Consider the following 24002-nt stretch of genomic DNA (forward strand, 5'->3'; position numbering starts at 1 on the left):
CCATATTTTCATAATTCTTACCTGTGCTCACAGTATCTTCCAAAATGGTGGCCAGAACACTCACAAGTATAGCCCAGGGGATGGTCCGGACGATGCATGCACACTCCTCTATTTTCACAAGGGTTCCGCTGACAAACATCCATACAGTTATCTCCTAAGAATCCTGTGTGGACAAAATATTTCCACTCAGTGACAGCAAGCAGAGATCTTGAAAATTACGAGGAATTTAAATACAAAGTATATTAGAATGGTGCAGAGCTTTTCACTATTCAATCTAAAAACCCCTTAGATACAGTATTAACTAAAACTGTGCCCTTAGAGCACATATTGACAGATGCCAAACTCCCTGCTGCTTCCCTGCCAATGCCATGAACAGATTACAGGCGCTGTCTATGGCAGCCTTTACTGTGTGAATGGTGTTTTTGCAGAAAGTGTTGTCATGTTCTGATGGGCGCTGCAACAATGTTTGTGAGAACAATATTTATGTAATGCCAGTTGCTGTAAATAGTTTCTGTTTTCTGTTGCTTGAAAGGAAAGTGATTCCAATAACATTAGGGGTCTCCTCAAAATGCAGCCCCCCAATGTAAAGTAAAGCCGCTTTAAAGCTCAGTTATTCTGATACAGATGTCCAAATCCCTTGCTTCACTTCACACAGCCATAGTCACATTATAAACTTCTGCCTGCAGTCACCACTAGGGGGAGCTCGCTGCATACAGATATACACTGAACGATCACTGCATTAGGAACACCAAGTTAATAATGGGTTGCTTCACCTTTTTGGGCAATCACAGCTTTCAGATGTCAGTGAACAGATTCCACAAGTTGGGGAACGCCCTCCATACTCCACTCACCCTATGCCTGCTGCAGCAGCTCCATCAGTTGGCGCACATTTTGCAGGTAAGTGGGAGCAGATCTCACAGCCCTTTCCAGCAGATCCCAATCATGTTCAATGGGGTTATAGTCCGGTGAATATGGGGGCCAAGGAAGTGTGGATCCTCCCACCTCTCACTAGTGATCCGAGCTCAGACATGGAGCTTTGTACTGATGAAAGATGGCACTTCTTGAAGACTTTCTGAAGATATGGGGCAGATTGTTAACTAGCAGATCCCTGTAGTGTTCATCATTCAAGGATTGCAGTATGATAACCAACGGTCTGAGGCTATGCTCATTGTGGTAATTTGTCCAACTTCCCAGCTGTTGTACTGCTGAGTCAGCTGGTCTACTGTGGCACATCGTTGCTGAGATACCAGCCATGCCACCGACGCTCATCACCATGATCAATCACATGTAGACAGACGCTGTGTGATCTTCTGTCGGATGTCTGTCCATGGTACAACCAGTCTTGGTGCACTCTGTGGTTCAGGAACAGCCAACAAGTGTGACTGTTTCAGAAATACTGCCACCACAGCTCTGGTCACCAACAATCTGCCCACGGGCAAAGTTACTCAAGTCACCTCATTTACCCATGACTGACAAATGTTGCCTTCTGCTGCACAGATGAGAGGTCCGCACATTACATCAGAGCACATTGTGATGCGGCCATTACACCTTATTGATCATAGGATGCCACATGCCAGTTGTTCCTAATGCAGTGATCGGTCAGTGTATTATGGTCTCCAATGGGAGCTATAGAAATCTATACACAGTGAGCACCCCCTAGTGGCAGCTGCAGGCAGACAAGATTTTATCATGCAGAAGAGAAGACAAAGAAATGCACCAAGAAGACATTTCCGTTTATAATGTAATACGCACCTGGGTGACAGACGCAGACGTGGCCCAGCCACGTGTCCATGCAGGAGCTGTTTCCCTGGCAGGGGTTAGGATCACACATGTTGGTGACGTTGCAGCCATTTTTAACATTCAAGAGGCTTGTTGGTTTGGGCAAAGTGATGCCGCTGGGTGTGTCTCCGAGGCGCAGCCCCTAAAGTGCAATAACAACTTTGGCAATCAGTACAAGAAGCACAGTATATGATGTCAGGTGAAGATCAAGTATGAAAATAGTCCTCACCTGTATACAGCCTTCCAGACCGTTCTGTATCTCCTGAGCTGCCAGAACTCCACCCACATAGAGGTGCTTCACCCGCAGTCCATGAAGTTCATTCCCAACATTTACAGTGTCCTACAAAGTAAGCGACCAATCATTAAAAGCTTATTTATGGGATTCTGAAAAGTTCTGCAAATTTCTCATGCAGTTTGTATTTTATTTCTTTATCATTTTCCAAATCTCTGCTTGCTGTTAGTGAATGGAAGCACTCAGTGATGTAAAAGCAGTCCTCATCTCCTCCTACTTGCACAGCTGAGGATGCTCATACTGACAGGCGCTGACCCACAATGAGCGAGTAATAATCTCCACACAGGCAGATGACTGGCTGTATTATTATGGGATGTAACCGTTGCAGCACATACCGGGAGACATGCTGCTGAGAAGCGTGCATTTTTGTGTTCGCATAAAAGACATAATCAGCCGACAAACGAGAGTTTGCTCACTCACTTTTACACAGACCGATGATCAGGAAAACAAACATTCTTGCCCGATCATTTGACTGTGGTACTACATTGTATCCCCCTACGCAATCCCCTGAGATAAACCCACCAGCAGCATGTGCGAGCGCATTTGCATTGCTGTGTTTTTGTTGAATGAGAGTGGCGTTTTTACGTGCACATCACCGTTTTTTACTGCACTTTCTGCAGATACAAATTGTAGTGTAATAAGTTCCAAATGTATTCTTTCCCTGTGCAGGAAAATACAGCGTCCTGCGCATTTTGTTTGCAAGTCCGAATCGCATGCCACAAATATGCACATAGGAAAAAACCCATTGAAATCCATGGCTTCTATTTTCTACCTTTTGTACGTGAAAATACATCTGCGAGACGCAAGCCTAAATTCCATCTCCTGTTGAGGGCTTCAGGCTGTCGGTTCTTACCTGCACTGATACAATGCAGCAAGCTTTAGGTACGTGAGCAGGACCAAAGACCAGATTATCCCCTTGGTTATGCAGCCTATTTTTTTTGTGTGAACGAAATGCGGGAGCAAAATACGCTCATGTGAACCAACCCATTGAAATCGATGGGTTCTATTCACTGTGTATTATGTGTGCAGAATTTGTGTGCTTGTGTGAATAAGTCCTAAGGTCGTACTTGCATGGTCGATATTCGAGAGAGAGTTTTGTGACACACAAAATGTGCACAAAAATAGACCACATTGTTTGCAATGGGTTTATTTACATAGACGCTCTTTCTCTCACAATGATGCCGCAAGATGGAAAAATCTCAGCATGTCTTATTTTTGTCCGAGCCTCGCACGAAAGTAGTGCATACAAGTGTGCAGTGTCCCACACAACAGACGTATATAGGGTGTCCGTGTGTTGTGTAATGCAAGTGGTGCCCGAGAATCTCGGGCGTAATGCGCTAGCGGCCGTGTAAATATAGCCTAACTTTGCCTTTAAAACATCTCCAAAGTACTTTGATACACTCTAAGGCGAGCTGAGAGCTGTATGCGGGACTTTTATGGTTCTTTCACAGTGTTAGGCCTCTTTCACACAGGCCACTGCGATATTGCTGCTATGTACACACGATTTTGTAGTGTCAGTGATGGCTTTTTTATTGGGAAAAATATAGCATTGTGTCGCTACTACTGAAATTTCCTCACTCGATAAAATCGCACAATTTTATAGCGGAAAGTTAATAGGACTTTCTAATGTTAAAATCGCATCGCACAAAAATCGCAAGTTCGTGCTATACAATGCGATAAACAAGGAGGCCCCATAGGGAAACATATATATATATAGAGCGTGCCGCAATTTTGTAGTCTAGCAATGTACCAGCCTACAAAACATCGCTCTCAAAAAAACCCATTGGAAACCAAGGGCTTTACATACATGCGATTTCTAGCATTATCACATCACTACAAAATCGTGCGATTTTGTAGCCTGTGTGAAACTAGCCTCATACAACATTTTTAGGCATATTGGTGAATTTCTGGTTCAGTTCAAACTAATTTGGACTGAACCAAAGTTTTTGCCGAAATTCACAAAGTGGCTGAACCAAACTTTTTAAAACTTTGCTCATCACTAGCATTCAGTATAAAGAGTATCAGTACTGTTTCATTCCACACTAAGGTATACAGCCATGAGTACCTGGTATATCCCATAATCCAAGTTGATGTTCATGACATAGCGAGTTTCACGTCCACTTCGCACGTCACGTAACTCCATCTGTAAGTCATGCCACCTCCCATCATTCACCAACATCTGGTCCAAGAGGAGGTTGGAGGCTCTACTAGAGCCACGACTGACAGAGAATGAGACATGTCCAGAAACCAGCTGTAAGGAAAGGTAGAAGCACAATGTGAGCCAAATACAGAAAATGGTCTGCAGTTATTGGAAGAGCAATCTCATCCATGCCATCATCTGCTAAGCTGTATACTTGCCTGGCACTGAATGGTGGTATATTGCCCAGCATGCACCTGTAGTAGCAGTCCATCAGTTCGCCGCGTTCGAAATGTCAGCCCCATAAACCAGGGAATGGAGATTTTCACCTCGTTTTTAAAGTCCCAGGACAGGATTCCACTTCCATTGAAATGATAAGGATGATGCATTACTGAGGGGACAAAAGAATTAAAACCAGAGGGTGAAACATTTTCCATTTTTTTAGCTGTTTTTATTTTCTGATTGTAGAGTTTTTTATTCTGTTGTCTGTAAATGACTTTGGGGGTCGCCATCTTGCCCAGGCTGCAATTAAAGGCATTTAGAGAGACGCTTTACAGCAGTCTCATGGGCCATAGACACAGTGGACAGGAAACCCAATGACTTTTATAGGACAATGTTATGAGAATGCTCTGTCTTGTGCAGGGAGAGGGAGGAGGTGAGCTGTGATATAACATATTGTGAATGGTGGATCCTGTGTTACGGTATGTGTAAATGTAGTGTCACTTCTCATTGTAATCCTGCCTGTGATGATGAGATGACTGGTGAGAGGTTTTCTCTACAGAACAGGAAGTGTCAGACTATTATTGGGCTCTGTGGTCGGTGTGAAAACTGCAGGATTTCAGGATTTTTTAAATATAAAACGTTACATTAAAAATAAAAAATAAAAATCAACAAAAAATATTGAAACAATCTGTTTAACATAAAAACATGATGTCTACAAGAGGTTATTTTCTGATGACACATTCCCTTTAAGACTGAATTTACTTGGGCAAGTATGATATCGTGCCGAGAAAATCCAAACAATATCACATTTGTAAACCTGCAATTTTTCAGTAACTGCAATGTATTTTCCGAAAAAAAAACATGTTGCTGTAATAGTTAAAATGCAAAACACATTACACTTGCATATAAATCATAAGTGCAATGCGATTTTTTTTTCTATCTCAAGACTCTTGGTCTGAGAGAAAAGTCACCTATGTGAATGGAGCATTAAAAATAATGGGCGCTTTACTCATGTGAGCCCCATCCATATTGCATCAGACGGAACTAGCACGAGTTTCTCGCCTGTGTAAATACAGCCTGACCCTCTATCAACTAAAAGCTGCATTTCTGGTTTATGGCCACTAGAGGGCAGCACATTTATATCGTTCCGCACTAATTTTTATGTACACATATATGTTGTAATCAGTTATTAAAGGAGTTTTCTGGGACTATACTTGTGATAAGCTATCCTCAGGATAGTTCATCAATAGCTAATTGGTGAGGGCCAACACTCCGGACCTCTGCTGATCAGCTGTTATTGAACTGCTGTCAGTGCGGGCGGAGCTGGAAGCTGACAGCTCCATGCACATTCCAGCGGCCCGCGTTGCTAATGCAGATGCAGCTCTCATTGAATTTTGGTGGGGGTGCCCAGCGGTGGACCCCAGCTGATTGGCTATTGATGACCTATCCTGAGGATTGGTCATTAAAGGTTATGCCACAGAAAACTTTAATTCCTGTTATCTACTTGATCAAATAAATACACTTATCAATAAAACAAGCATAAGGGGGGGGGGGGATATCAACTTTTCATGTACTCACCAATCTTGCAATCCTTCCCTCCGAATCCCAACGGACAATCACAAGAGTACGTGCCCCAGCCTAATGTGCATGTGCCTCCATTCTTACATGGGTTCGGGTCACACAATGACTGCTTTGCATTACACCCTGATAAAACAAGAGAACAGACATGATGAACTGCAGTAGGAGAGGGATGGGGTTTGCCAAAGGGAACAAGGCTGGGAGTTGTAGTCCGTCCGTGGAAAGTTTTATTGCAGTGCTAGGGGGAGTTTATATGTCCTCCAACTGCTTAAACCAATAGGGCCTATTTATAAAATTAGTTATTCAGCAAATCCAAAAGATTTTACTGAGAAATGGCTGCAACGACATGAACAGCCCAAAATGAAACATCTGGATTACAACCCATCTAATTGTATCAATTCTTCCAGAAAGTGGCGCCAAAGAAGTCTTACAGCCAGTTATTCACATCCTTCCATAGAAATAACATGTGAGAGTTGGGAAAGATGGCTATTGAGGACCTTTAACATCACATGGAATTTGTCAACGCGGTCAGTTCCGCAACCCTATGTAATCCTATGGGGCATGAAATCTGCATCATTTCAAAACCATGCGTCCTTAACAGTGTTTGCCATAAAAAGCGTGTTCAGTTTATCATACAGATCATTACGGATGCGACAATGCCAAACATGATTTTTTACTGTTTTTATCACTGCGGAATGAGCTCCACCTTGTGGAATTGTTGTTGCAGATTTCTAACATACAGAAGAGATGTAATTCTGCAGTTAAATCCACAATTAATTTCTGCAGAGAAAAATGCTATAAATTCCCCAAAATGTTACACAAAATGCATTCTGCAGTTAAAAATGTGACAAACTGCTAATTACCTGCCAAAATCCGTAACTGTGCTGCATGTTGTGGAAGAATTTCGCTCACGTGAAAACGCTCGCAAAACGGTTGTGCAGGATTTATACAAAGAAAACCAACACAAAAACTGCCGCTATCTTTCAAACACAGCGCCCCAGCTGTCCACAGGTTATAAGCAGTACTGCAGCTCAGTCCCATTCACTTCAATGAAACTGAGCTGCAGTAGCAGACAACCTGTGGACCGGTATGGCACTGTTTTTCTAATAATGTCCAACCTCTTTGGCCAACATCTACTATGTGCCTAAGGCCATCTTAAGGTGACTTAGGGACCATTTTCTATTATACGGACCCAATAAAGTACATTGGTGTATATAGATGTGCGTATTTAGGTGGACCGCTGCTGCATGTGAAAAAAAGAGATTGCAGAGCGTCATATTTTAGTCCTCACCCATGAAAGTCTATGGGGTGTAAAAAAAACAGTAAACACAGATGTTACATGTGTGTGCTGCATTTTTTACACATGCTGCCAGGAGGCGGTGAAAACAATTGGGCCTTCTTGCATTTTTTTTTTGCGTGCATGCGTGAAAAACGGATGGCGTGCGGATGTAAATAAACACATATATGAAACAAAAACACATGCAACACAGACTCATGCAGAGAAATCAGTCCATTTCTCACGGACCAAAATTGCAAACACCTGTGTGAATGAGTCGTAACAACAGAAATATAAAACTGTCACCCGGCAGGTTACTCACCGGGGGCCGGTAATAAAGTCCAAAGGCTGGTGCCGCTATTTATTTTTTACCATCCATATTAATGGCTGGTAAAAAATAATTGTCAGCTAAGAGCAACTCCGGCCGGGCAGCAACCACACAGCATCTAGTTTGTCACTCACCCTCTCTCTTTTTAACTCCTGTAGTGCCACCATAATCATTCCTGTGACCTCTGACCTCTCCTCCCGGTGTCTGTGTTCCTGCACATCCTATATATACTGCAGACGCTGGGAGGAGAGGTCAGGGGTCACAGCTCTGCGTACAGCGGCCCGACAGGAGCTAACAGGACAGAGAGAATGAGTGACATACTAGATGTTGCGAGGTTGCTGCCCGGCCGCAGGTTCAGGGTGTGGAAAGCACAGAGAGGAACCTATTATTTTGAGGCCACTAACGTAGTCACTGGTAGCATTAGGGTCATAACTGGGGGTGTTACTACTACGGGGGGCACTATTACTATTGGGGCCACTACTGGAGGCAGCATTACTATTAGGGCCACTACTAAGAGCACTTTTACTATTGAGGCCATTTATGGGTGCACAATTACTATTGGGGCCACTAGAATACTTGAGGTAAAAGCATACGTGGTGATAAGTCATGCCCCTAACCACACACCCTTTTACATTGGCTGGTATTTGTTTGTGGCAAAGGTGGCATCCCTAATGATCGCACGTCCTACCTGCAGAGGTTCCGTTATTTGCTATGTATGAAGCCAGGTCCATCTTTCTGCTATCTATATACAGATCCTTCATACATCCTATGAACTCTCTGTGTGTCACTGGGAAGTTTTCAGGAAGATTGGGGACCCCACCGAGAAGAAGAGGACCTGTGAGATCCAGGGATCTGCAAGGAGAAGGGAGAAACGTCATGTTGCTGGAGTCGTACAGACATACGGACGCACTATAGACTCTTCTCCAGACTGGGCCGTCTGCCTGCCGCGCCCAGTTTCTATGGTAGAGATTCATTAAAACTAGTGCAGCCCACAGTAACCAATCAGATTCCAGCTCTCATTTTTCAGAGAGCTTTTGGAAAATGAAAGTTGTAATGTGATTGGTTGCTATGGGCAACAGCTCCATGTCTTTGTGATAAACGTCCTCCTCGGTTACCTTAGGGATGCTAATATCACCTACTTACTTTTTGGAGCTGGACTGGACTCCTTCAGCCGCACACGTGTAGTTGGTAATTTCATTGCTGAATTTCAAGGCTACAGAAATGTCGCAATCATCCACCGCCAGCACAGCTACCTTCTCCTTGGAGGGTCCTTGGGCCACCCCCATAGACCCCTTCTTGGGCTTAAATAAATGCAAACAAACGATGAAACACAGTGTATACAAGCTATCTGTTGTCCTATTCTGTCAAGCAATGTGGCAACCAACATGGCCGCCATTACAGCCGTCCAGCTTTCCCAACCTCCTGAATGGCAAATGTAGTTTGTTATATAGAGGACTATCCCCTCTTCCATCATTACCGCACATCTATCCAAATTACCATCCAGGAGTCGAGTAGATCTGTGTGGTAACCTGTAATGGCCGCCATACTGGTTTTCAGTCAGCTCTCCTACAGACAGGCAGAATTGATATCTTTTTAAGACAATGACAAGACAGAGCTTTATATTTGATGATAGTAGTCATACATAGTTTACTTATATTGTCTGTGCGGTCAGAGTGGACATGTTGGTTTAGTGGACTAATAAATGTAAATGTATACACTGAATGGCCACTTTATTAGAGACCCCCTCCCCCCCCATTCTGTAAGAATATCGGCCCCTACGGACAGGAAGCTTCTTGAAGTTGCTGCAGATTAGATGGAGGAGCTGACATGTTCTAATCAGCTGACAGAAAGGGGTCATCAATTCATGCTGCTTGCGCCAAATTCTGACCTCCCATCAGCATGGGGCAACAGAAATTTTGCATCAAAATTTATGTTAAAATCCTCAAGAGTGGTCAGATTTTGGCGAGCATCTGCAGTAGACTTTACCCCTTCAAATAAAAGGGTAAAATCTGCTGGGGATTCATGTTATTATCTGCCCTAAAAAATTTCCGCTACGTGTGAACAGCAATGGCACTGAAACTGGTCGTCTGCTGTTATAGCCCATCCGTGCTAAGGAACAGTGAGTTGTGCATTTGGACATGTTAGTTGGAGCACGAGCGTTGTATCCAGCTGCTCTTGACTGTCCATCAATACAATTCCTGACATCCTCCTCTGACCCCTTTTGGTGACAAGTTGTTTCCATTCACAAGATCCCCTTTTACTGGCTGTTTTATCTTTATGTTGCACTCCGGGGTCACGGGGAGAATTTCCATACAGGGGAACCGTGAAAGGACCGCTGCCTCTAATAATGTGACCATTCAGAGTATAATGGCGCCATGACATCCATCATAATGTAATTCCTACCTTGTTGTAATAGCGGAGCTGGACTGTGTGCCATTTGCCATCACTGACCCCTGCAGGGACATAGGGGGTCACCAGGGTGCTGGATTCACCTAAAATAAATCAGCCAACAATAGTTTCAATCAGAACCGCGATCATGTGTATGGAACGCTCCACATAAGTATGGAGGACACAACTGCTTCATCATCAAATTGATGTGAGGTGCGGCTGGAGACCACTGCCCTATCAGCCCTCGTTTCTACTAGAACAGATGGTCTTGCTGCTGAGGTTGCTAATCCCATTTCTTAAGCATCCATGAATCAGGAAAAGAATGAAGTGTAATTAATAAAAGTGGACGGTGTCTATGTCGTCATCCATTAATGACGCACCCAGCTCTGCTTTATCGCGCTGTAGTTCTGGGACCGCACATTTCTGCCCGGATACAACAGCAATTAAGAGGTTAGGAAAAAAGCGACAGTAAATCTGCTTGCTGTCTGGGCTGTGGCTTCCTGTCACAATGAGGGAAGATTTACGACATCGGTTACTGCATCTAAAGGGGCCATCAATCTGCTGCCTGGGGTTGCTAACACACAAATGATGCAAAGAGAATCTGGCGAGCCGGCGCTAATGCGCCATTTATCGACAGGTTTCTTCAATGCATCTGTGGCAGAGGGGACTATGAATGTTTTGCAAAGTGAGTTTACTACATCCCACACCGGACTGGTAACATGAAATATTAATGGCACCCCGGAATGTTCACCATGACATATGTGGAAGATGAGAGGGGAGAGCAGCGCCATTTGGCCTAATATCTCTTAACCCCATCAGGACCAGAAATTTATCAGTTTTTTAGTTGCATTTTTTCGTCCCCGCCTTCCGAGAGCCATGGCTGTTTACATGAAAGCTTGTTTTTTTAGTGGGAAGAGTTATATCTTTAATGGTACCATTTAATGTATGATATAATAATCAGAAAAACTTTCAAAAATGTTTAAGTGGGGAGAAATAATTTTTAAAAATGCAATTGCGCCTTTTTGGGGGGTGAAAGGGGGGAGGGTTAGTTTTTACAGCGCTCACAGTGGAGTAAAAATGACATCCGAACTTTGTTCTAGGGAGCCAGTATGATTACAGCGATACCAAATTTATATAGTTTTTTTAACGTATTTCTATTTTTTAAAAGGTAAAAGAAAAACATAAACAAAAGCGCAATATTCTGAGACCCGTAACTTTTTAATTTTTTTGTTGTTGATTGGGCTGTGTGAGGGATTCTTTTTTGTAGGATGAGCTGTAGATTACACTAGGACCCTTTTGGGAACCATATATCTTTTTGATCACTTTTAATTCAAACTTTTTGGGAGCTGGAATACCAAAAAAAAAAAAGATGCAATTCCGCCATTCTATACTTTAAAAATTTTTTTATTTTTTCACAGCCTTTACCATATGGGATAAATATTGTGATATTTTAAGAGTTCAAACTTTTAAGTAGACAGCAATACCAAATATGTGGGGTTTCTTAAAGGGGTTTTCCCGGGAGAATACTATTGATGACCTATCCTCAGGATAGGTCATCTATAGTCGATCGGCTGGGGTCTGTCGCTCAGGACCCTGACTGATCAGCTGATTGTGCGGCCGCTGACAGCGCTGCTATTACACAGAGGTCGGAGCGGAAGTCTCTGCTCCGACCTCTGTGAAGTGGCAGGCACTTATATCTACTGTCATGGCTCGGTTAATTTCAAAAAGAGCCGCTCTTGCAGTTACAAGCTCCAGCCACTACACAGAGACTTCTGCTCCGACTCCTGTGTAATTGTGGCACTGTCAGCAGGGGCACAATAAGCTGATTGGTCGGGGTCTCGAGCGACAGACTCAAGCCGATCAGCTACTAATGATCTATCCTGAAAACAGGTTATCAGTAGTATTCTCCCTGGAAAACCCCTTTAATTGATCAGATTATTTTGCGAGAAAAGTATATTTTTTTAATTTTCTTTTTTTTTTCACTGTTAAAATAACTTTCACAAGGGACATGAACTTCCAATCATTTGATCGCTTACACTATATACTGCAGTACATAGCGAACGGCACAGGCAAGACTTGATAGACATCGATGCATGGCAGCCCTGGAAGCCTAAAGTAGGCTCCAGGCTGTCATGTTAGCCCATTGGCAACCCCTGATCCCATCGCATTACCTTTGATCACGGCATCTAAACAGTTAACTACAGTGATTAGAGCTAACTGATCATGTCAGTTATCAGCGGCTGTCTGCAGTCAAAACAAGCTGATAGCTGCCAGGTATGCAGATACACCCTTCATGACCAATTTACATTACGCAATCATGGCTAAAGCCAGTGGTTGGTGGGATCTGTTATCCCCTAACTTGCAGGGATTTTCAGTACTGATTTTGCTTGTTCGGGTATAGAATGCCAGAAAGGCTGTATATAGTGACACAACTGTAGAGCAGTCAGAGAGGAGAAGGAGAATGTAACTGTGCATAACAATGCAGATCTATATGATGTAAGGGAATGTGAGAACTGTTATAATCAATGATGCAAAGGGCCAGTTTGTTTTTACCTAAACCAGATTGCCATACAGAGAACGTAAAGATGACACCTCTCATAATGCAAATCACTACAGCAGCCTCTCTGCACGCAATAAACAATAAGGGAATGCTGGGAGATTTAAGCTCTGAAGCTTGCAGAATTGTGATTGCAGCTCTGGAATATACGTAATCTCCTGCATTTACACAGAGGGGCAAAAATATAGCAATTCATCCCAATTTAAACCAAATAGAAGATAAAACACAAACCTGTGGAGTATTTCAGCTGCACTTGTCCGTCGTTAATTTCCACTGCAATGAAGTCATGCTTCTCGTTGAGGCGCCCATTGTAAAACAAGAGGCCGTTCTTCTCTCTAGTGGCGAATCTGAAAGGATTTATGAATCTTTTATTACCAGCTGTTTATATGTTAAAGCAGAATAGTGAGTGCAGCTCTTGAGTATAATACAAGCTGTAACTCAGGATTAGTACAGAATAAGTAATGTAGTATATAGGGCTGAAAAAAGACATACTGTATGTCCCTCCAGTACAGCCTATTAAACCTCAATGTTGATCCAGAGAAAGGCAAGCCCCCTCCAATGAGGTAGAAGCCAATTTCCCCCATTTAAAACAAAAAATGTCTTCCTGACTCCAATCTGGTAATCAGAATAATCGCTGGATCACCGATCCTTCTGAAGTGACTATAACATGTAATATTGCATTGCTCAAGAAAGACTTTCAGGCCCCTCGTTTATAGAATTTGCCATCACTACATCCTTAGGCAGAGAGTTCCATAGTCTCACTGCTCTTACAGTAAAGCAGAGACTCTACTAACAGAATAGGGAGTGCAGCTCTGGAGTATAATACAGGATATAACTCAGGAGCAGTACAGGATAAATAATATATGTACAAGTGACTCCACCAGCAGAATAGTGGGTGCAGCTCTGGAGGAAAATACAGGATGTAACTCACGATCAGTACAGGATAAGTAATATATGTACAAGTGACTTCACCAGCAGAATAGTGAGTGCAGCTCTGGAGTATAATACAGAATGTAATTCAGTAACAGTAGAGCATAAGTAATGTATGTACACAGTGACTCCACTAGCAGAATCGTGAGTGCAGCTCTGGAGGAAAATACAGGATGTAACTCACGATCAGTACAGGATAAGTATTATATGTACAAGTGACTTCACCAGCAGAATAGCGAGTGCAGCTCTGGAGTATAATACAGAATGTAACTCACGATCAGTACAGGATAAGTAATGCATGTACATAGTGACTCCACCAGCACAATAGTGAGTGCAGCTCTGCAGTATAATACAGGATGTAATTCAGCATCAGTACAGGCTAAGTAATGTATGTACACAGTGACTCCACCAGCAGAATAATGAGTGCAGCTCTGGAGTATAATACAGGATGTAACTCAGTATCAGTACAGGCTAAGTAATGTATGTACACAGTGACTCCACCAGCAGAATAGTGAGTGCAGCTCTGGAGTATTAATACAGGATGTAACTCAGGATCAGTACAGGATAAGTAATTTATGCACACAGTGACTCCACCAGCAGAATAGTGAGTGCAGCTCTGGAATATAATACAGGATGTAACTCAGGATCAGTACAGGATAAGTAATGTATGTACACAGTGACTCTACCAGCAGAATAACGAGTGCAGCTCTGGAGTATTAATACAGGATGTAACTCAGGATCAGTACAGGATAAGTAATGTATGTACACAGTGACTCCACCAGCAGAACAGTAAGTGCAGCTCTGGAATATAATACAGGATGTAACTCAGGATCAGTACAGGATCAGTAATGTATGTACACAGTGACTCCACCAGCAGAATAGTGAGTGCAGCTCTGGAGTATAATACAGGATGTAACTCAGGATCAGTACAGGATAAGTAATGTATGTAATACAGTTACTCCACCAGCAGAATACTGAGTGCAGCTCTGGAATATAATACAGGATGCAACTCAAGATCAGTACAGGATAAGTAATGGAATATATTTTAAATGTTTTGCAATGAATAAATCATTCCCTTGCATTGTTTCTTCTTCATTATGTAACCATTTTAATTACTGCTCTGCAGGATGTTAGTAAGATTTTGATCTATGGTTATTAGACTGCCACCAGCAATGCACTGTTGTGTTTGTAAACCTATTTATGATGTCGGATACATTGTGGACTGTGTACTTTACAATGGCCTCCAATACTATAAAGATCTCCGTACAATTTTCACCACAGGAAATATCAGAAGAGATGGGAAGGTATTAAAGGGGGATGTCCAAATCTGTCTTTGGAGATTGCGCTCCGGTGGGGAGATGGGCTGTGACCTTTAGCTGAAATGCTCCTCTATGGGGATTAAGCAGTTAGACATTGACAAGAAATTAATGTTTTTTCCTTTTGCTTGAAATGTTCCCTTCTGCCGAGGCACTCACTTCTTATTATCACACCGAGCAGGATACTTGCGCACGGTCGTGTGGAGGTTTTAATGGCTTTGCTTAAGGGGGTCAAGTGGTTCAAGAGCGTCATTAGCAGATATAAATATCTATGAGGAGTAATGACAATGTAGAATATGACCTTGAGTATCCGGAAGAAGCTGATGATACGTGACAGGTGGGATCTGTACAAAACATAGAGGCTCTGGGATTTTTTTATTGTGGTCATTTTCTTAAGATGGCATCATGGAGGACTCGACAGTTGTAGGGTGGCGGAGAATAGCAATCTATCGTATCACAAACCTGTAGTGTCAGCCTCGTTGATTGGACTGATCCATGTTAATAAAAGGGAATGGAAGAGCTGTCAGGACATTTACAGAAGGACTGGGGGAAGCATTATGAAATGCCCCTTCACCAGGCAATGAATGCTACTTAATGTGACCCTCCAATCCTAAACAAACAAAGATGGCCACACCGCACTCTGATGTACACTATGCATTGCTAGTGCATTAGTATACTAAGGCTGGGTTCACTGGGGAGGATTTGCCACAGAAATTCCGCTCGGAATTTCGCTGCGGCAAATCCGCCTGTGGCCGCTAATCCTAGGATTAGCCAGCCATGTGGACGAGATTTGTCAAAAATCTCATCCACACAGGGGGGCCAATCCATTGCGGCAAAGCTGGCGCTGCAGCGTGGATTCCCCGGCCGCAGCATGTCAATTTTTTTTTCCCGTTGTGCCCGCGCTCCCCTCTATGGAAGAGCCCGCCGCAACTGAAAAGCATGCGGCCAAGCCGTTCCAAAACCTGCAGTTAAGTACCGTGGGTTTTGAAGCAGCACTTTCCTGGCAGAAATCTCACGGTTTTTCGCTGCGGCCAAAATGTGAGATTTCCGTCGGGATTCCGCCATGTGAGAACGCAGCCTAATACATTACGTGACCAGCAATGGCCAATCAGAGCAGAGTGTAGAGTCTTAAGGTCCCTTTCATAAATGGGAAGACTGTTGCCTGACTTTCGCTCCTGCGATTACACCGATGCAATAGTCATTCAGGTGAATGAAGGCATACTGGGCCAAGATCGTAGAGCAGCTCCTGCTTACACAGGCCGAAAGTCATTTGCTTTTTAGTTTTGCTAAAAACCAAGCGACTCTGATAAGTGAGTGATTTCTCTCAGTGTCCTGACGGTGGCCGCTTGTACACAGAACGATTATTGTCCGAATTTCCTGTTTCCAGCGAGAATTCGGGTAATAATCGCTCCATGTAAAGTTCCCCCTTAGACTACCAATGCACAATGTGCATCAGGTAGTCACACAAGTAGTGCGGTCATCTTGCTTTGTGAAGGACCGGAGGGCTGCTTTAAAGCGACCCTCCAGTCTTGTCCCAAGACCAGAGCAGAAGGGTATATTACCAGCAGTTATTCTTCTCTGTCATCCCTGGTTCACGGTCGTGTTTTCAGCCATTGAAGATGGCAGACACAATCTTCAGACTACCCCATCCCCAATGCACTATACCTGCTCTCTGATTTGGCCAGAGCTGGTCATGTGATCAAAACTGGTCAATCAGAGAGCAATGCACAGTTTGCATTAGATAGTTGGAAAACTGTTATGCCTATCTTGGATGGCCAAAAACAGGACCTGGAACCAAAGGGGTGTCAGAGAAGAATAACTGCAAATAGTATACCCCTACTAGAGTTGAGCGAGCATACTCGCTAAGGACAATTACTCGAGCGAGCATTGTCCTTAGAGAGTACCTGCCCGCTCGGAAGAAAAGATTCGGGTGCCGGGGAGCGGCGGAGAAAAGCAGGGGTGAACGGGGGGGAGATCTCTCTCTCACCCTCCCCTCCCCCCTGCTCACTCCCGCAACTCGCCTCTCACCCGCGTCGGCACCTGAATCTTTTCTTCCGAGCGGGCAGGTACTCGCTAAGGACAATGCTCGCTCGAGTAATTGTCCTTAGCGAGTATGCTCGCTCATCTCTAACCCCTACCCTTCCTGTCCTGGGAAAAATGTTGTCCCAAAACCAGAGGGTCGCTTTAGCTAATCCGACTCATGGAGCTGATAGGGAAGGGGTAAGGAAGGATCCAAATCACTCTTCCAATCCGTCTGTTGTTTAGGCTGGGACTACAAGGTGGGTTTGGTTGCAGGAAGATCGCAGGCAAGTTGCAGTCATATTTGACTTGCATTACAGTCTAAGATGGTAAAGATGAGCAACTTGCAACCTGTGACCAAAAGTCCAACAGTTTTTTGGAATTGTCTTGTCCGTGTCATGGTTGTGTTAGGTTGCAGGTTGCAAAGTGATCACACTGACAGAGTCGCCGTGTAACCTTTGCCTTAAAGGGGTTGTACAAAAGTAATAGACCTTTATCATCTATCCACAGGATAGGTGATGAAAGTGTGATCGGAGGGGTCTCACTGCTGTGTGATCGGTGGGGTCTCACCCCTGCAGTAAGGAGGAGGCTAAATGGAGTGGGGGTCAGGAATGTGTGGTGCCATTCCATTCATTTTTAATGGGACTGCCAGAGATAACTGAGTGCTTGTATTCAGCTACTTCAGTCAGCCCCAGTGAAATGAATGGGGCAGCGTCACGTATGTGCAACTGCACTTCATTCAACCTTCACATCATGGTGGGTGGGTGCAGTGATCCTGCAGTGATGATACAAGAGAGATAGGATCCCCATTTTTAGGATCAGTGGGAGTCTCAACAGTGACACCCCTACCAATCACACTTTTAGCATTTATTCTATGAATAAGGGATAAAAGTGTATTTTGGTGCAGCCCCTTTATAAAGAGAATTCGAACAGGTAAGTTAAAAAGTTTGTCTGATTTTGAAAAGCTATTCTGAGGTAATAGAGTGGGTCTACAAAGAGCGCCTCCGACTTTGGAGGACCTGGCATCATATACACAACACGGACAGTCTACTGATTTCAATGGCTATCATGTAATGCTTCATGTTCCCTGTGGGGGTGCTGTTGCCAGTTTTTGCCAATGATTATAGCTAAATGCTGGAGTACAGACTACTATCAGGGAGTGAAGCGGTTGTCAGATGACAGCTGCCCTACTCTCTTCCAAAACTGATAATGGTTGTCATTACATTGCACACTATATGTCTCCTCCATCTAAAGTCTTCACCAAGGGTGTACATGCCACAGAGGCAGACCATGCAGCTGCGATGGGGCCCTTGATGAGAAGGGCCCAGCTTTGGTTGGTCACATCCCCTTTGCTACTGAATGCTACAAACCTATTGTGTGAACCATAGAGTGGCCATTCCTTTATTGCACTGCTCTTCTGTTAACGCCCGCGTAATTTATCCTGCACTGGTCTGCGGACGCCCCCGGGAGAGATGTTATTAAATGTGACCTCTTTAGGGCAGGAGATTAAAATTGCAGACTTAAAAACTCATAAAATATCCTCCTAGATAATCAAATCTAATAAAATGTAAGAAAAGTAATAAAAGACAGAACAGACTAATTACTCCATCTATGGACTGGAGCAGCTGAAGTATGCAGCATTTATAAGCCATATGAAGTAATCGGCTGCTGCGCTGCACAAAAAAAGAGGGGCACTGCCAATCTGTAGCGCAGGAGGAGCTGCCCTAGTCCTCGTTTTCTCCTTCATTGGGGGAAAAGGCAATATAAAAGTGTAACTGGGGGGTGGTTGAGGTGAATAGTACTGTTCACACTGCATTGTGTGAACAAAGAGTTAAAAGCCTTAGGATGGACCCCTGGCACCCCTATAAATCACCAGAAGGAACTGTTAGATGTACCTTCCACCCAGTGCAAGACAGCAACAACCCCATCCATGCCCTCTTTACTTTAATAGGATGAGCTGCAATACCAGAAACAGCCAAATAAGCATGGATGGCGCTGTTTCAGATACTGAAGTAAAAGGGCTTTGGTGTTTGCTGAGCATTCTCCAGTTTCCTGGAGTCCTTTGGCTCAAACCCCCAGTAATCATACACTGAGGATATACTAGATCTTGGGAAACTTTTAAGCTGCCTAAAAAGACTTTTTGCACAATTATTTGCACAGTGTATGTGTTATTAGGGCACTGTCAGGAACTGTTATGGGGACACTCTGAATGTCATCATAGGGCGCTAAGGTTGGCTATGTTACGGGGCTTCTATCATCACCATTGAGCCCCATAAACTATGTTATAGTCTTAAAGGTGAGGGAACAGGCCTGGGAGTTGCTGTTTATACTCAGCATGTCCTCTGTTCCAGCACTGTGCCCCCAAAAAATCAGCGTGCGCATGCAGCCTTGCGAAGATAGTCATGTTGTGTGCGCACGCTGATTTCTCAAGGGCACAGAGCTGGAACGGAGGACCTGCTGAGTATAACAAGCAGCTCCCTGGACCTCCCTGTCCCCTCGCCTCTGAACCCCATAACATAGTTTAAGTAGGCACTGGACTGTCATAATCAGAGCACTCTGGATGAAACGATTAGGTGGCTCTGTGGTTATCAATAAGGGGAACCATATTTGGTTCAGTTAAGGAGAAACTGTGGCTATCACTACAAGCACACTGAGGATGTGGGGGCAATGTTGTCACTATTGTTGGCTCTGTCAAAGAATTACTGTGGCTATCGTTAAAAAGGCATTTTGATGGAACTATTATGGAGCAATGTAGCTATTACTATGGGCTACCATTGTTGACTCTGTCATGGGGGCACTGTGGCTGCTATTATAAGGGTGCGTTCACATGCAGTGCAACTGGTATGGGTTTTCTGCACCACTAGCGCGATATTTGCCATGGATCTGCAGCAGACTTAAACTCTTCAACTGAAAGGGTGAAATCCACTGTGTATCCATGGCAAAACCATGTCAAAATCTGCACCAAATGGTGAGGATTTTGGTGTAGATCCTCACCAAAATATGCTACGTGTGAAGTACCACAAGGACAGTTTAGATGGAACTGTTATCAGAGCGCTGTCATTATGGGGGTATTTTGGCTATCAGCAAGAAAGCGCTTTGGGTGGAACTATTATGGGGCAATGTGGCTGTCATTATTTTCTATGGCTGCCTCTGCCAAGGGAGCACTTTAGCTATCATTATGGGGGTACTGTGACTGTCATTGTAGGGGCACTGTAGGTGTCACTGTGGAGCACTGTGACTGGCATCATACTGGGGGCACTGTGGCTCCCTTATTCTTTGGGCACTAGGTCTAGTACTGTTATATCTCATTTCCTAACACTGGTAAGGATTTTTCTATTGAATGTATTGTAAGATGTTATCATTTCCTGAAAGATGATCTGAGGAACAATTTCAGAGATTATATGAGATGACTCGTCAGATCCTGGAGAAACGCGGGCCAAGTGCCGATCAATATCCTGCTCCGTAAATGTATCACTGTAACAACATCAGGGGGATCAATCTCCAGTGTAAAAGCCACTGACGGACGGTCACAATTAAAATGATTCACCAACAATTACCGGCATGAGGAGCCCATGAATATTTTAGCAGGACGGAGTTAAATAAGGAGGTATTAATCCACATAACTACCACACCTATCATCTACAGACAGAGGGAAATAACCATTAACATTGCTGGAGGACCGCCAAGCTGACCCATTCTATTCAATTCAACAACTGTACGATGGATAGATAGATATGAGATAGATAGATATGAGATAGATAGATAGATAGATAGATAGATGATAGATAGATGATAGATATGAGATAGATATATATATGAGATAGATAGATATATAGATATTTATGAGATAGATAGATATGAGATAGATAGATAGATATGAGATAGATAGATAGATATGAGATAGATATGAGATAGATAGATAGATGATAGATATGAGATAGATAGATATGAGATAGATAGATGATAGATATGAGATAGATATATATATGAGATAGATAGATAGATATTTATGAGATAGATAGATATGAGATAGATATGAGATAGATAGATAGATGATAGATATGAGATAGATAGATAGATAGATATATAGATATTTATGAGATAGATAGATATGAGATAGATAGATAGATATGAGATAGATAGATAGATATTTATGAGATAGATAGATAGATATGAGATAGATGTATATATATAGATATTTATAGGATAGATATATAGATATTTATGAGATAGATAGATATGAGATAGATAGATATATAGATATTTATGAGATAGATAGATATGAGATGGACAGATAGATAGATATGAGATGGACAGATAGACGGACAGATAGATATGAGATGGACAGATGGATATGAGATGGACAGATAGATATGAGATATTATTCCCTGTTTTATATACGTTATATGACATTTTCCCTTTTACTGGCCTGTGACAACGGTGACATTTTTCCTTTCCACCACAGGCAGACACAGACAATAGACAGACGGATGAACTTACGACAATGACAGACTCATATGGAATCTCTGCCGCAGTCCTCGGAACATAACAAACGATTTCGGAGGGAAGGAACGTGTTGACAGTTCGCAGTATGGCTTCTCAAAGCCTCCAGATGGACACTGGCATGTGAAACCTCCTTCTGCCAAGTTAGTGCATGTGCCCCCATTTCTGCAGACACCGGGCACACAGCGTCCCGAGCTGCTGTCCACTTCACAGTTGTCACCTACAAGAAAAGAGGGAGAGAAGGTTTATGTCCGTTGTTACTGCTGCATGTCATGAAGCTGGATGGACCATAATGTGGTGCTGTTATAGTGCCGCCATCTTGTGGCTAAATCAGGAGGCAACCTGTACCTGTAATCAGGAGGCAACATAGAAGTATTACGGGGTGTCGTCAAGAGGTACATGAATACAGTAAAATTATACCACGTTTTAACACCAAGGTGGCTGCCATGTTTTCAGAAATACCTACAATTCAGATTCTCCAGAAACCACCCTTTTCTTTCCGTGGAAACAGCAAAAACTCTTATTGTTGCCCGGATCCATTCTCGTCTTGTCTGCTGTAACTCATTACTAATCAGTTTTTCTCTCACTACTCTACACTCTCTAATCCATCTCTGAATGTAACAGCCAGAATGTCCTACACCGATACCTCCACCCTGTGCCAGTTACTACACCGATACCTCCACCCTGTGCCAGTTACTACACCGATACCTCCACCATGTGCTAGTTACTACACCGATACCTCCACCATGTGCTAGTTACTACACCGATACCTCCACCATGTGCTAGTCACTATACCGATACCTCCACCATGTGCTAGTCACTAAACCGATACCCCCACCCTGTGACAGTTACTACACCGATACCTCCACCCTGTGCCAGTCACTACACTCGATACCTCCACCCTGTGCCAGTTACTACACCGATACCTCCACCCTGTGCCAGTCACTACACTCGATACCTCCACCCTGTGCCAGTTACTACACTGATACCTCGACCATGTGCTAGTCACTACACCGATACCTCCACCCCGTGCCAGTTACTACACCGATACCTTCACCATGTGCTAGTCACTACACCGATACCTCCACCCTGTGCCAGTCACTACACGGATACCTCCACCCTGTGCTAGTCACTACAACGATACCTCCACCATGTGCCAGTCACTAGACCAATACCTCCACCCTGTGAACCAATGAGAGGTAGAGCTTCCTGGAGGCGGTGATTTTCAAAGTCTCGACCAGGAAACTTTGCAGGAACACTTCAAGCAACTGCCGGGGAGCATCAGGGAAAACACGTGAGAAGATGACAGCGCCGGATAGGTGATGTATTCTTTTTTTTTTATGCAGGTAGGGCTTATTTCGAGGGTAGGGCGTATATTTCAAGCCCCTCCCCCTATCATCCTTTGCACGTAGTGGTATAAAGTCCCACGACTTTGTAGCATTAAGTGCATCTTTGCAGCGACACAAAATCGTGATATAGGCGTGGGAAAACGCAGCGATATTACACAAAACACTGATACGATATCGCGGCGATATCATGTAACCCATGTTGAAGTGACCTAAAAGATGGCCGGACCATTGTACAGAACAAGCACAGCTACTAGAGATGAGTGAGCGTACTCGCTACGGCAAACTACTCGAGCGAGTAGTGCCTTATTCGAGTACCTGCCCGCTCGTCTCTAAAGATTCGGGTGCCGGCGGGGGGCGGAGAGTGGCGGGGGAGAGCGGGCAGGAACGGGGGGAGATCTCTCTCTCTTTCTCTCCCCCGCTCCCCCCTGCTCACTCCCGCAACTCACCCCTCTCCCCCGCCGGAACCAGAATCTTTTGAGACGAGCGGGCAGGTACTCGCATAAGGCACTACTCGATCAAGAAGTTTGCCTTAGCGAGTATGCTCGCTCATCTCTGACAGCTACCTCTTGTGAGCCCCTATTTCCTCATAGATTTTAAGCTCTTGTGTTCACTGTTAAAAAAAAAAAACAATCCCTCCCATAGAAGTTGTAAAAATGGAATGAAACTCTGTATATTAGGCCGGTTTCACACGACCGAGAAACTCATGTGAGATTTGTGAGTTGCAAGACGCAGAAATCTTGCACAGATATAAACCCCCTTCCTTTGAATGAAGTCATAGACATGAGCGATGCGGTGCTGGAAACACTCGCTGCATGCCCTATCCTTCCGCGTTCCTCGGAACACATTGCCTATTGTTTTCAATGAGATAGTAAACCATATCACACGGCGTGTCATGTGCACAAGTGCGATGCAAGGTTTCCCATTGACAACATTTACTGAAGTGCTGCAAGTTTTTTTTTACATAAAAAAGCCATTCATCGCAATGAAAACGCATGTTGGCGAGTCCTCATGGTTGGCATTTGTCTACAGCCAGGCTGCTTGGCACACCCCTGACATATAGTAACTATACCACGGGCACACAGGACTCCGTATATTTGTCTTATTCGCCTCCATATAGAAGAAAAATCCCTTTTCAAAAAGTTTTTTAAATTTTTTTTTATCGTGATGGCATAAAGCGTGGCAATGCCCGGCAGGACAGAACAAACACTTGTTTACGCCTCAGGTGAAAATGATTGATATAGTCTCTATAGGCCACAAATATAAGAGCTCCTCTCCGCCTCAGACTGAGCTGGCATCGCTATCAGTTCCCAGAGCCCCAAAGGACGCGA

At 43.8% G+C, this 24002-nt stretch overlaps 1 protein-coding gene across 1 annotated transcript in view; it reads right to left on the reverse strand.

Moving 5' to 3' along the window:
• Positions 1-24002, reverse strand: part of CELSR3 (cadherin EGF LAG seven-pass G-type receptor 3) — a 200665-nt gene that overhangs the window by 99497 nt on the left and 77166 nt on the right. Inside the window, exons 4-14 of the mRNA XM_066594934.1 lie at positions 21323-21545; positions 12789-12904; positions 10016-10104; positions 8756-8913; positions 8301-8464; positions 6009-6134; positions 4430-4599; positions 4137-4322; positions 2009-2119; positions 1753-1921; positions 22-163 (exon numbers count right to left, since the gene is read on the reverse strand). Of these exons, the coding sequence (XP_066451031.1) occupies positions 22-163; positions 1753-1921; positions 2009-2119; positions 4137-4322; positions 4430-4599; positions 6009-6134; positions 8301-8464; positions 8756-8913; positions 10016-10104; positions 12789-12904; positions 21323-21545 (1654 nt within the window). The remainder of the gene's footprint in view (positions 1-21; positions 164-1752; positions 1922-2008; positions 2120-4136; positions 4323-4429; positions 4600-6008; positions 6135-8300; positions 8465-8755; positions 8914-10015; positions 10105-12788; positions 12905-21322; positions 21546-24002) is intronic.

The sequence above is a fragment of the Eleutherodactylus coqui genome, chromosome 3 (assembly GCF_035609145.1).
Source record: "Eleutherodactylus coqui strain aEleCoq1 chromosome 3, aEleCoq1.hap1, whole genome shotgun sequence".
Lineage (NCBI taxonomy): Eukaryota > Metazoa > Chordata > Amphibia > Anura > Eleutherodactylidae > Eleutherodactylus > Eleutherodactylus coqui.